This window comes from Hetaerina americana, unplaced genomic scaffold (assembly GCF_022747635.1).
Source record: "Hetaerina americana unplaced genomic scaffold, ioHetAmer1.1.p SCAF_5, whole genome shotgun sequence".
Taxonomy (NCBI): Eukaryota; Metazoa; Arthropoda; class Insecta; order Odonata; family Calopterygidae; genus Hetaerina; species Hetaerina americana.
The window spans coordinates 33,334,242-33,347,383 of record NW_027287095.1 but is presented as its reverse complement, the minus strand read 5'-3'; the positions used below and the strand labels follow the sequence as shown (position 1 = coordinate 33,347,383).

At 34.3% G+C, this 13,142-nt stretch overlaps 1 protein-coding gene and 1 long non-coding RNA gene across 3 annotated transcripts; one reads left to right on the top strand and one right to left on the bottom strand.

Moving 5' to 3' along the window:
- Positions 1-1,002: 1,002 nt before the first annotated feature.
- LOC139693863 (plasmolipin-like) lies at positions 1,003-9,178 on the top strand. The gene is made up of 5 exons (XM_071592172.1): positions 1,003-1,231; positions 1,376-1,539; positions 1,684-1,857; positions 2,930-3,028; positions 5,966-9,178. The coding sequence occupies exons 2-5, from the start codon at positions 1,402-1,404 to the stop codon at positions 6,101-6,103; spliced, it is 549 nt and encodes a 182-aa protein (XP_071448273.1). The 5' UTR covers positions 1,003-1,231; positions 1,376-1,401; the 3' UTR covers positions 6,104-9,178.
- A 1,074-nt stretch (positions 9,179-10,252) lies between these two features.
- Positions 10,253-13,120, bottom strand: LOC139693501 (uncharacterized). 2 transcript variants are annotated; one of them, XR_011702056.1, is made up of 3 exons: positions 12,920-13,120; positions 12,653-12,749; positions 10,253-10,562 (listed from the first exon to the last, which is right to left on the bottom strand). It is a non-coding gene; the product is annotated as an uncharacterized lncRNA (long non-coding RNA). The 2 variants fall into 2 exon arrangements; XR_011702057.1 differs by having other exon boundaries at positions 12,945-13,120.
- Positions 13,121-13,142: the final 22 nt, after the last annotated feature.

Genomic DNA, 13,142 nt, shown 5'->3' with positions numbered 1-13,142 from the left:
GACATGACAAAGTGTAATTTCTTTAAGTAATGGTTGATTTTCGCCGAATTTTCTATGACAACAAATTCCTAAAATTTATGGATTGTAATCCATTCAGTTTCTGGTATAAAAATTTTTTAGGGTTAGTATTTATGGTGTTTATGTAACATTCCGTTGTAATCCACTGAAAAATCAGTCTCTCGTCATTGTTAATCAGCTTTTGAGCATTATAATAAGAGACCCATCCATCAGAAACATTGAATGAATGGGAGAAAACGATCGTCCATACTTTTTAAATTCAAGTTATTTCATAGAACTGAAGAAATAAAATTTTTTGGCAATTATTGAATCAATGGGTATGACTTTTCCGCCCTGTCCCACCGATCTTCATCCTATGCTCCGCGGCGGTGTTAAAGATCCAACCACCCCATCCCCAATCTGTGACGCCCAATCACCAAATTGAAATGTTCAATTTTTTCGTAATTTGGCACCGTTCAACTGATTTTGGCTTCATTCCTTCGCTCGCATCAACTTACTCTTGCAAATTTTGTTACCAACGTAAGAAGCAAGACATCTCATATGAAGAATACAAAATATCCGAACTTTCATTAGCCCATTCTTAAAATCATTGAATTCCGACCAAATGCTAATGAGAATTACGTATGCCTAACTTCCGTGTATTGTTTCATGTAAGCGTAATCAACCTTAAAATCAAATGAATTACAACCACTTGAAACACTATTCAGACGATGCAGCAGACGCCAGGCGTGGACCTCCCACTCATTACCCTCTATTGTTAGTTTTCGATTTTTGCCTTGCTGAACTCACGAAAAATTTACTCTGTTCATTTATTAATAATGGTTTTATTGATGCCTCTTTCTTCGATCGAAACGGGGAAAATACTTGAAGGGAAACCAACCAACCAAATTGCCGACGCCACTCCCATAAATGCGAGGGCGAAATCCTATTTTAAGATATGATATAATAGTGTAATACAACGCTGTCAGGATTGTCAGTCGTAACTGATTTTATAATCACACTTAGATTCACGTTACAATCAGCAGCTATCGAATGAACTGGGATTTTTAATTTTAGACGCCCCTATTATAGAAATAGAACTTCGCTGCAGCAGGTGGTGTGCTTGTTTTTTTTCATGTGTGGGATCGTCGTGTAGGGTCTCCGGCAGTCATTTTGAAGGGGGTGGTGTGTGGTGACGCTTTGGTATTCGTTATTGAAATTACTGTTATTTGAGGTAAATGCATGAATGAATTTTTATATGCTATCTTTATGAAATTTTCATTTGAAACTGCAATTGTTCGATGTAGGTTGGTCCACGCCAGTGGGCGCATGCCACCGATTTTCGATTTCTAATTAGGTTAAATTCTTCGTCTTTTAGAATCGGAGTTATCTTGAACTTTAACCATGGCTGACCGAGGATTTCCAGATCAACATACTACAACAACCACCGTAACTTCTACGAATACATCAGTACAAACCAATATTAGATTTGATTCGAGTTACATTCGTACGTTACCAGGAATGCTGAAAGTTGGTCAACTGGTAAGATTTTTGTGTGTTAATATATGCCGTTTTCTCGGGTAAATATTTTTAGACATTTTTTCTGTTTGTCGTATGTTTTAATACAGTTTTAGTGTAATGATGAATGAGCCACTTTTGTTGTAATTCCTGTATTTGTCACTTCAGGTTTTGAACATACTCGGGTTTATATGTATCATTGCCTCCAATGCCTCGCACATTTCTCGAGGAAGTTGGTTTAATACCGTGGCAATGGGAGGATTTTGGTTTACCGGAATTGTGCTAGCCTTGTACCTCTTCCACATTGTTGAGAAACTCTACAGAATCCCTTGGCTGAAGATTGTGAGTTATTTCTTCAATCCATTCTTTATTTTTCAAATTTTCAGGATTCTGTATCCTTAAGGGAATTAAAATAAATACTGTATTGATTTTATAACTTATTAGAAACTGAGCGAGGCAACCAAAAATATATAAGTGCTGTCTTCTGCGTTTGGCGCAGTTGAGACGTTAGCATCAATGCTCTTCTCAAATGGCTTATGAGTCTTTGGGTACGTATTGCTATTGTTGAATATTAGGTGAAATATAAATAAGGTGATATGAGACTCATGTTTTTAATAGTGTGCAAATGTATGTTCGTGCTGTTGAATTATTTCTAACTTCACACTGTGACGTTTACTTGTACAGATATATAAAAATCACTTGGATCTGTATGTTGCTCTGTGTGTCACTCCAATTTGTAAAATCAGCAGCAGAGATGGTATGGAGGTGGATTATCCAATTTTATCCCAAAATCTTATTTTATACTGGATTTGGTTAGCCATAAGTTAAGACCTCTTTCAGTTAGCAAAAGAGGTCCATTTATATTTAAGTAGCTGCAGAGGTGTAAAATATTTTACAGCAGCTATTGAGCCAAGTTATTTAAAAGAAGACATCTTCATTTTTCGAAGGGAAAGTTTCACTGGTCATAGTAATTATTGATTGTTTGAAAATATGATATTATGTGATGCTGAAAAATCCGAAAGAAGCTGATTGGTTGATAAATTTTGTTAATAGTGTAAAGTGAAGTAATAAGAAAACAGTACCCAATTTTTTTCAATTCCAGTGGAATTTTAGTGTCACTTCCATCGTTGTGGTAAATCAATGTACGAGGTGAACACTGAACGAACAGCATTCTATAAAAATATTGAAATATTCCATGGCTGGCATAGTAACATGGTTTTCATTCCATATGCTTCACCCTCAATACATAAAATTTAACAAGATTATATCAGCATGTCTTATTTCAGATATTTCCTGGGATATCTAAGTTCTCAAAATGTCAATCATTGTTGTATAACTTAATTATGGTTACTGTAATATACAACCTTTTACAGTGATTTGGTCAATGTTTGTGAGAATTTCCTTTTATTTACAGGAATTTGTATTCTGTGCCATTTGGACATTATTTTATCTTATTGCTGCCTCTTTGGCTGCTGCATTTGCACCTCACAGTGAAGCCTTTGGAGCAGCAGCTGTAAGTTTTTGAATTCCTGTTATTTATTGTATAATTTACATCTTGAAAGTGTTGGGTAATTGCTATGTTTATTTTTACCTAAAGTGCCTCCTCTTTATCAATTTAATTTGGAGTGTCTGATGGGCAGACGGACAAGGATTAGAAAGGGCAGGAGAGTGCTCAAAGTGGAAGGTTCAATCAGAGTAAAAAGGAAGGAGTACCAAGAAAAACTTGATATATCTATATGAGGGTAAGAGAATGAAAATGTTAGGAGAAAGGTGGGAGGGCTCAGAAATGGAATAAAAAGACCAGCTAAGGAAATAAAAGGATTGATAAAGAATAAGAAAATAAAGAAGTCATGGGAGAAACAATTAAGAGGATGATTGAAAGACGAAAATGAAATAACATATATATGGATGTAGGTAGAAGAATGTACAGACCACAAAGAAATGAACTTAGACAAGAAATTGCTAGGGCCAAGGAAATGTGTTGTAAATATCAGTGCAAGGAGAAAGAGAAATTTCTAATACAAAGAAAAGTGGAAATGCTATATAAGAGGGTAAGAGAATTTTCAGGATGTAGCAAGGGAAAAAGTATACCCTCCAGAAGTTATTACGCATGGACACTATCAATAGTGGTTTAGGGAAGAGCCAAAAGAGGTTTAGGGAATGTGGAATGATTGCATGAAAAAGCTATATGGTAAGGTATTAGGCTGGCCATTTCAGAAAATGAATGGGATTATGACATAGATGAGGAAAACTTAGGTCTAGGAAGACTTGATGCCAAGTAAAAAAGGGCATTGAAGTATTTAAAATCAATGGGGATAGGAAAAATTCCTGTGGAACTTTGTATGGATCTAGGAAAACATGGAAGGTAGAGTTTTTATGAACTAATTCATAGCATTAATGAGGGAGGAAGATTTCTTCAAGTCAGTATTAGTTCCCATCCCAAAAAAAAGAAAGGCAGCTGTATGAGAAGATAGTAGAACAATGTTTGATTTCATGTGCAGCCAAAGTAATTAACTAAGGGTCATCAGTGAAAGAATCAAGAGGGCAAATAATCACTTAAATGATGATCAGTTTGGGTGCAGAAAGGGGAGAGGCACTAGTGATGCCCTAGCAGTAATATGGTCACTAATAGTAAGGAACATCGTGCACAAGGAATGTATAGTGTATTTTTTTGCTTCATATATTTTGAGACCTAGGTCGATAGTGTAAATTGGGAAGACTCAATGAATGTATTGTAGAAAATAAGAATAGAGTGGAAGGAGATAGGTGGACTTATAGCAATGGAAGAAGTGCTCTTCTTGTTTATCTGAAGTGATGAAATGTAATCAAGTAAGAATTGTTTTTTTTTTCTTTCCAGTGACTAGAAGGCTGGAGTTTTGCATTAGAATGATTTTTAAAGTAATTTTATCCCCATTTTTTGTCGTCATAACTTTATTATCAATATCTTTAGGGGTCAAAAATATAAGTAGAGCTGCTCTTTTTAATATTTATATTTTTTTAAATATAATCTTAAATTGCAGATCAGCTCAGTAGTCCAGCTGGAGGATTCCTCTTTTTATATATGAGGGAAAAAACAATTCTTTAAGTGAGTGCTAACAACCAATGTTAGGACTAAGCAAAATCACTGGCTCGCACCAGAAAATAGTAGATTCACTCCATTTCATCAAATCCTTAATTGCATTTTCAAAATAAAATGTACAAGAATTGCTCACTTTATAGTATAGGATTTGATGCTCCCTTTAGTCACTCATTTCAGGTTCAAATGTTGAAATATTTTAATATGTTTTATTTAATAAGTCTTTCATATAATATTTATAATAGGCAGCATATCTTTACACATATCCTTAAATTCAACGTGTTATCTATCATCATGTAGCTAAAAATGCAAGTTTTATTCTGGAGGGCACAGAAAAAAATGTCAGGACTAAAAGCCAGATGATTCCATCTCCTCACGAGAACTAGTGGCAGTAATCAAAGTGATTTTTCGCTAGTGCAGTAATAAACATTGCATCAAAAAGTTACTGCTCCTCCAATAAAAAAAAAGATTTAAGGATTTCTAATTATAAGGGAAATTGTTTTTGTGATGATAAGATAAATAGTTAAAAGGCAATGTGTATTCTTGTTTAAAAATAACTCACTTTGGAGTTTCAAAAATATTTTTTTTTGCAGTTCAGTTTCCCTTGAAAAATACTCTTTGGTTAAGGGTGGATGTTTCTCTGGAGATAAATAGCATGTGACAGAGGTAGGGGTAGCATATGAGCTAGGGAGAGAAAATGGCAAAAGATGAAGAGAGTAAGAATCTCTTCAGGAATTGTAATTGTTTAGACGTAGTTTAAATGTATTTAAATGATAAAACTGTTATAGTAAAGAAGAAGATTCAATAAATGTACGTATATTGACCCATGGGTATTCGCTCCACATACAATGGTTGTCACTAGACCAGCAGACTAACATTACAAGGATAAAGAAATGTTTCCTATTTGAATGGATATCTTTTTTTAATAATTGTTTGTTATGGTTGTAATAGTCAAAAGAGCATCCTTTATTTGTGCACTTAAGCTCATTATCCATAATTGTGAGGATTGGGATGGTGCGGTGGTTAGCATACTGGCTTCCCACCCTGAGGGCCTGGATTCAAATCCTGGTGAAAGATCTTTTTCAGTGGTGTCCCGATCCCTACTTAAGGTGCTTTGTGGAGAGCACTTTGAGTTAGTATGCCATCCGTTGAATGGGACGTTCAGCTGCTGACCCCTTGGCACCTTTCAATAAGAATAGGCTATTGCCGACACCAGGTTTCTCTCCACCCTTCATCCTTTCCTGTCCATCCCTAATGTTGCTAATGACCCCAGCTGTCGGTCACCTCCCCTAAAACTACTAATCCATAACCCTTCTGATATATCCTCTAAGAAGTAACTAATGGAGAAATTCCTTTTTTTTTCATTCACATTAGTTCTTTGGATTTGTTGCAATGGTTCTTTATGGAATTGATGCATACCTCAAATTCAAGGCAGTGCGTGCTGGTGAAATTGCCCAGGGTGAACGTGTGATCGTGAAGAGCACAAGCACTGCAGCTTCTCCTGCATACTAAGTAATTGTTTACAATGTATAACCATTATTCAAGGTATTGAATTTATCTTTGATTGTAGTTATATTATCTCAGTTTGATAACTTGCCTTTATTAAGCTTGAAAGAGTGTGGTACATGTTTTTGTTACGTTATATTAAACATCACCTCTGGTGTGTGGTGCCCTTTCAGTGACTTATTTTTGCCTTCATACGCAGGGTTTGGAATTCAACATGGTAAATCTGAACAAAGGGACTTTCAAATACTTTTTAAATTAGCTGCATATATGATTTTGAAAGATTCTTATTATTTGAAGAAATGGTGTAGTTTTATCCCAAATATTTTTTTTGTCCAGATGCATGTATATGAAAAGGTTGAACATTATAGTTTGAGATATTTCACAACCCTACAGTCTCAACAAAGGTTGTAATAATGGATCTGAGCAGATTAAGAAGTTCCTATTCAAAATGAATATGGCATGGTTGACTTGAAAATTTGAGGACATTGTAACTTATTGAGCATAATTCAATCTTTAGTCTTTAAATCATCATAACAATGGGTCTTGATGAAAATATTTTGGGCACAAAACTAACATTATTATGTAGAATAACAATCTATTAAAATATATGTGTTGCTAAATATAAGTTTTTTTTTTTAAATGGCTGCCATAAGGTCCACCAGTTTACAAACAAATAATGCTTTTTTTGTTTTCACGTTATTTAAGTTGTCCATGTTGAATACCATGCCCTGTATATTGTCAGAATTATGAGACACTGGACAAAAACTTTTTTTTTCTGAGACTTGACTTATGCTGACGTTGAATTACTATTAAACCAAAATTCTAATGCAATTGGCTGTTGCCATTATAGACAATAATTTTAGCAGCTAATAGGCAATTAAAAGTTAACCTTAGAAGCATCTTGAATGTTTTTGTGTGGTATGGCAGTTATAAGCATGAGCATGCCCCAATGGGATTAGTGATCTGAAGTAAATAAAATAATCTCAAAATGAGTGGGGCATCTTGTGAAATTCATGAGTCAGGACAATTCTTTGGACCATAAATCTGTACCTGTTTTTTCAGATGTCATTTGAAACCCATGTAAATCAACATAATATGTAACATTATCTTCTTATTGTTGCACTGTTTGTCTTAACATATCTGCCATATCCCATGGATAGGAAGGAAAATTGGATAAGCTATTTTCATGTTAAATTTAAATCCAATATGCTTTCAATGAACTGACACATCCTGACAAAATATGCCCGTATGTATACACTTTGCAATAAATAGTGTTATAAATAAAAATTTGGGCCCTTAAAGCTAATACAGATCTCTTGAGCAGGAAAGGATATTTCCTTTATATTTGTGTATTTTATGATCAAATTCTTTGTATATTTTCTAAGTCGATTTTTTATAAAACATAATAAGAATACATAATTATTGAATCAAATTTTATATTTTGCTGCATACTTATTTGGAAAATTAGATGTTTCGATTGATGTATCATATCTTGGTAATTTTCTATCTACTTGAAGTTTGGTAATTCAACTGGTATCACTGTTAAGAATTATTATAATTTTTTTACTATGTACAGGGTTCATTGTTGAAATATTTATATACTTTGTACACTTCCATATGTATATGTAGTCATGTAGGTAATTGAAGAAAATTTTATCAATGCCATGCCATTTTTGGATACAGCTAACAAGTACAATTTTTTTTAACTGAAATCGTTTTTCACAAACAGTTCACGCAAATAACTTTTGTAATAAATTGATCTTTTTAAATTTGAGAATATTTTTATATTTTCTTGTCTGGGGCATAAGTAACAGGCAGATCTATTGTTTCCATGAGTCACTTGCAATGAAAATGAATCTTGAGATGCCAGTGTACCTCATAATGAATACATTTTTTCCTGTCTCTAGAAAACTGACCAAACAGAAGTCTTTGATCATAATAAAGGATTTAATTTGTTCAGAAAAATAAGTACTCTTGCATCCTTATCACTTCTACAATGAAACATTTTTTTAAAAAGACATGTAGGTGCGCCCTTGTAGGCTTTTCCTTATGATTTCCCGTCCACTATATTTGTTTCATTGTTGCCAGTGTGATAAAGAATAAGTTATTCAAGATTAATATTGATCTCCTTGCCATACCTCTCAAGCATTATACACTGCATTGCCTTTTTTGCTTTTATAAAATATATTTGTATCAAAATTTATTGTAATTATATACAAAGCCAATATGTACCATTAGTTATCACATTGTCAATGTGCAAATTTGCTATAAATGTCTTGTTGAGTAATTTTTCTCAGGTTTTTCTTGTGCGTCCAAAATGAATGCATCAATCAGTAAATGTTATATCTGTCTATCATAAAAATCTCCATGGCCTTTCACAGACGAACCATCTTCAGTTATGTTCTGAATAGAGGCCGTATATTGCTGTTATTATATAGTTGATGTTGTATTACCGAATCAGTGTTCCTTGATATTCATCATCTAAGTGTTTTTCCTTGAAAAATATCTTTGATTTTGTTGTATTGGTGTGAAACGTTGTGTGAAAAGTATAACCAAATTGTTGAAGGAATACTACCTACTGTACAATTAATGTTGATAAATGTAATCATAACTTAAATATTTGGGTCCATCATCCAGTAGTTAAATGTTTTGACTACCCTAAACTTTAAGCCTTACAAGTTGTTGAGAGAAGCTAATTGATTCTTGTGAATTTATATTTTAATGAAACCTTATGGTATATTTAATCAGTAAAGGTGGATTAATTTTAAAAAAATAAATTTCTGATGAGGTACAAATTATTTTGTGTATGATTGTTGGGAGAGTTATTTATTTTCTATTTAGTACTGTAGATCTGCAGATCCATTTGTAATCGGTGTATATAAGTGTTACTGAGTCATGATTTTTGATATACTATATGCTATAAATGGATTATTTCAAAAGATCACTGCTTATATGGTTATCAAATTGACATTCTTTTTGAAAGGTTATATATGTTCCCAAAGGATATGAGTGGGAATTTGCTACATTGGTATGTGACTTATAAATTTTGTATCCGCTTTATGACATTAATAAAGTATGTGCCTGTCTTCATAAGAGTATTATTATTTAGAGAACTACATTTTGATATTCGTGACTTGAAGACCCAAAAACTTTTTTTTTTTAACCATATTTTGTATATTTTCCATCGCTTTTTCCTTTATTAAGTTAACTTTCCTGTTTGAAATGGAATTGTACTAATACTGTACAGTATGAAATTAAAGTCAAGGAATTTAAAACATTTTCAAGTATGAATATAAATTTTTCAGAAGATAAAGTTTCTCAAGAGAATCTCCTCCAGAACCAATAAGCAGGTAACAACCTTAAACTGATATTGATATAACTACCAATAGTGTCATATTCGAGTGTTCAAAAGATTCTTGCGAGTCAACCTACGACCATGAATGTATTGATAACCAAAATGATCATCCCATTTTGTACAACTGAATTATTGGGACAATTATTTTCATTTTATTGGGTGAGAGCAAAGAACACATCGGTGGTAGCCAAACACTGTCAATAGCACAATTTTGTTTCTAACAACTGTGGAACTGCTAAAATACTGGGAATTTTTTATTGATACAGAACTTAACTGGGAGACCCACACTAGTCAGATCTGTAATAAACTGAGTAAAGCTGTTTACATGTTAAGAATGCTCAACTTTCTCATTTCAAATGAGTATCATTTAACCCTTTACCTTGCCTGTATTTCATTGTCACTTAAATTATGTTATGAGGTCATTCGCCATATGTTAAACCAATCTTGCTACTACAAAAGAGTGCCATTTGTTTTGTTGCTAATACTTCATCGTGTGATCCTTGGGAGTCTTGTTATTAGGTATAGAAGTATGTGCTGTGTTGTGTCTGTGCTGAGTTTATAAATAAGGCTCTGGTTCATGTGAAAGTTAATCTACAAAATTACCAATTAAGGTCTCGCAGCCACAGCTATGCCATTAGGGGTAAAGCAAACTGGAATACTAATTATTGTACGCTGTCCTCAACTTGTAACTCATTTCAAAACATAAGTATTAATTCATATCACTAGCAGCCCACATATTTGAAATCAAACCATCCCGAATTTCATGAATAGGGTATATACTGGGTTACTTGCTGACCCAATTTATTCAATTGATGAATATTTTAATGACAATCTTCACATTTAAGAATTTATACAGCATCTGTTCCTAGTAAGGCAGCTGTAAAGACATCTCACCCCAGCGGGGTGGCCATTCAATGGTGCCACATTAAAAACACTATTGAGGAAGGCAATGGGAAATCATCTCAATTACTTATCCATAGCATTGAATGATGGTCACTAAAGAGATAATCAGTCCTGGCAACTAGCTGTATTATCCATATGTCGTGCCCAGGAGCAGGAGAAGCAAGGCTTCCATGATCGTCATCTCACGATATCCTTGCCAAGTGAAAGCTACAGTAGCAGAGAAGAGAACTGAATTAGAATATTAACTTTGAATTTTAGGATGATGATAAAGGCATGAAAATTATAAAATATAAAGCAAGAGATGGGAAGAGGAAACATGTTTTAGGGCTGTGTGAGGTGAGATGGAAGGATAGTGGGAACTACTGGAGTGATAGTTATAAGGTAATATACAGCGTAGGGGAATAGAGCCAGTGAAGGGTGGGTAATAAAATAGAACAGAGAAGAATGAAAAGGAATATAAACAAGAGTACTATATATATAGTGGAGGAGAAGTGGATCGTTGGGAAAAAAATAAACGAGGTAGGATAGGTGAATGCTGAGCATTTTGATTCGCGATCAAATTTAGAAGACTGAATAGAGAATGAGTGCCAATTGAGCCAGGGTAATGCTAAAGAAGGGGATGTTGAACAGTGAAAAGAGAAAGGAGGTTTGTAGAATGGAGGATGGCTTTATTTTAGGGTAATTTCAGGTTGTTGTTTTATTAGGAGAGGCAAGGAATGTTTTGAATATGTCAATCCAAAACCTACTCTATATGATTGTCAAATAATAATTCTTCTCCAAGATCACTTTCCAACGAAAAGTGAAGAGTCAGGCGTGATGTTGTGGAATCGAGACAATAAAAACTTCGTTGCAATTTTCCACAGTTAAAACTTTATTGCCGACCATGGTTTCGATACACTGTATCATCATCAGGTTCTGAGCAATAAAGTTTTAACTGTGGAAAATTGCAACGAAGTTTTTATTATATCACTTTCCAAGTTATCTCAACTATACTTGTGTCATTCCCATCCCCAAGGTTGGTAATAACATGAATTCTTACAACTATACACCCATAAATATTCTTGATCTCCTCCAAGGCATTTAAAAAAGGCCAGTGGGATTTAGTACCTCCCTGGAATCTTTCTACCTCTTACAGGGCTCAGCATGGCTTCCTAAAAGCATGTTCCATAACGTTCCGTAAGTCTGTATTATTTCAATTCATTAATAGAGTTTATTTGTCAATTAACAATAACAGTAGGTATTTTCTGTGACTTGAAAAAGCATTTAATGCTCCCAACCATGATGGATCTGAAACACTGTCTACACTAGGTAGTAAGGGCAATGCCCTTTTGGGGAGAGTATTAGGAGAGTGATTTCATTTCCAAACTGACAGCAGCAGTCTGCTGGTGACTAATGGGTGTTCCTTCATGATTCTATTTTGGGTCTCATTATATTCCTGGTTTGTTTTAATTGTGCATATCTCTACAACTAGCGCATGGTAAGCCTGGAGTATACATGAAACCAAAGCTCAGTGCAGTGAGCTTCATGAGGGAATGGGGATAGACAGGGCATGAAACAGTAAAAAGAAGAGTAGTAGAGGAAGTGAACAGCCGAGGAACCAACTCAAACCAGGGGTTATCATCCATGCCATCCTGAACCACATTAGGCTAAGCATCACTTTCATGTTGGCTCCCTTTCAATTTATGACCCATTGAATTTACAATATTACATCATCAAAACTAATTAATCTCTTAAATTATGCTAAAATGAAATCCCATCTAATTTACGGCATTATTTTCTGGTGGTCTTCCTCTGCCACAAAAGCAAACTCTCATAAAAGAGAATAATGCGCCATGTACTCTATATTGCAGGGCGTCCTCTATTCAAGTCCCTAGAGATCTTAGCCCTTCCTTCTTTATAATTTGTACTGCACTTAACAGACAGCTTCTCCGTCAATTTTTGATCAGTAAGCAATTTCCCCAACACTAAATTGTGCAAAAACGAACATCCATGCTTTGGTACTAAAGCTGTCAATGTGCCAGAAGTGGTCGCCAAATGGCCTCAACCATAAGCTCCCCAACTTAGATACTATAGCTTATAGTAACCAATTCAAAAAGCCTGGGAATACATTTTTGCCAACCAAGCATAGGCTAGCTAAATTTTCCGTAGTCCTTAAAAATAAATGAGTAGTTATTCTTCGCTGAACAAAATCTATTCTATTTTAAAAATCCTCTGGGTAAATATTTTTAGTGAATTCCTCAATCTCGTAATATTTTAAAGACCAACTGAAAGTAATAACATTATAATTACTACTGTACCATTCAGATATCCATCTCTATCAGGGGTAAAACCACAGTAGTGAGAAAATCACAAGCAAATGAATACTTCAGTTGAATGAGTGCAACCAAAAGTAACCTGCCGAGACAAAACAAGAAAATAATACCTACATTATATTCAAGCGCAGTACATTTTTCCGGAATAACAACATCCGGAATTTCTAGATTCTTAATTTCGGAATTTTAAAGGTAAACCAAGAAAAGATTCTAACTATACAGAATTACTTGATAAATAACTATTTGACGTACATGGAGGGGTGGCGCAAAAACCTACCCCCTCAAACGCCCGATCGGTATACATTTTTTTCATGAGCAGTATTTAAAAAAAATTCCATTCAAAAGATCGCACACCACTCGAATTTAATATTTTTGTTTCATACTGCTTCGCCATGATAAATGGGTGATATGTGGTTTCGGTTAATTTTGTTGTGTGCCATTTACTACTTCTCTCACGAAACACCTTACAAATAAG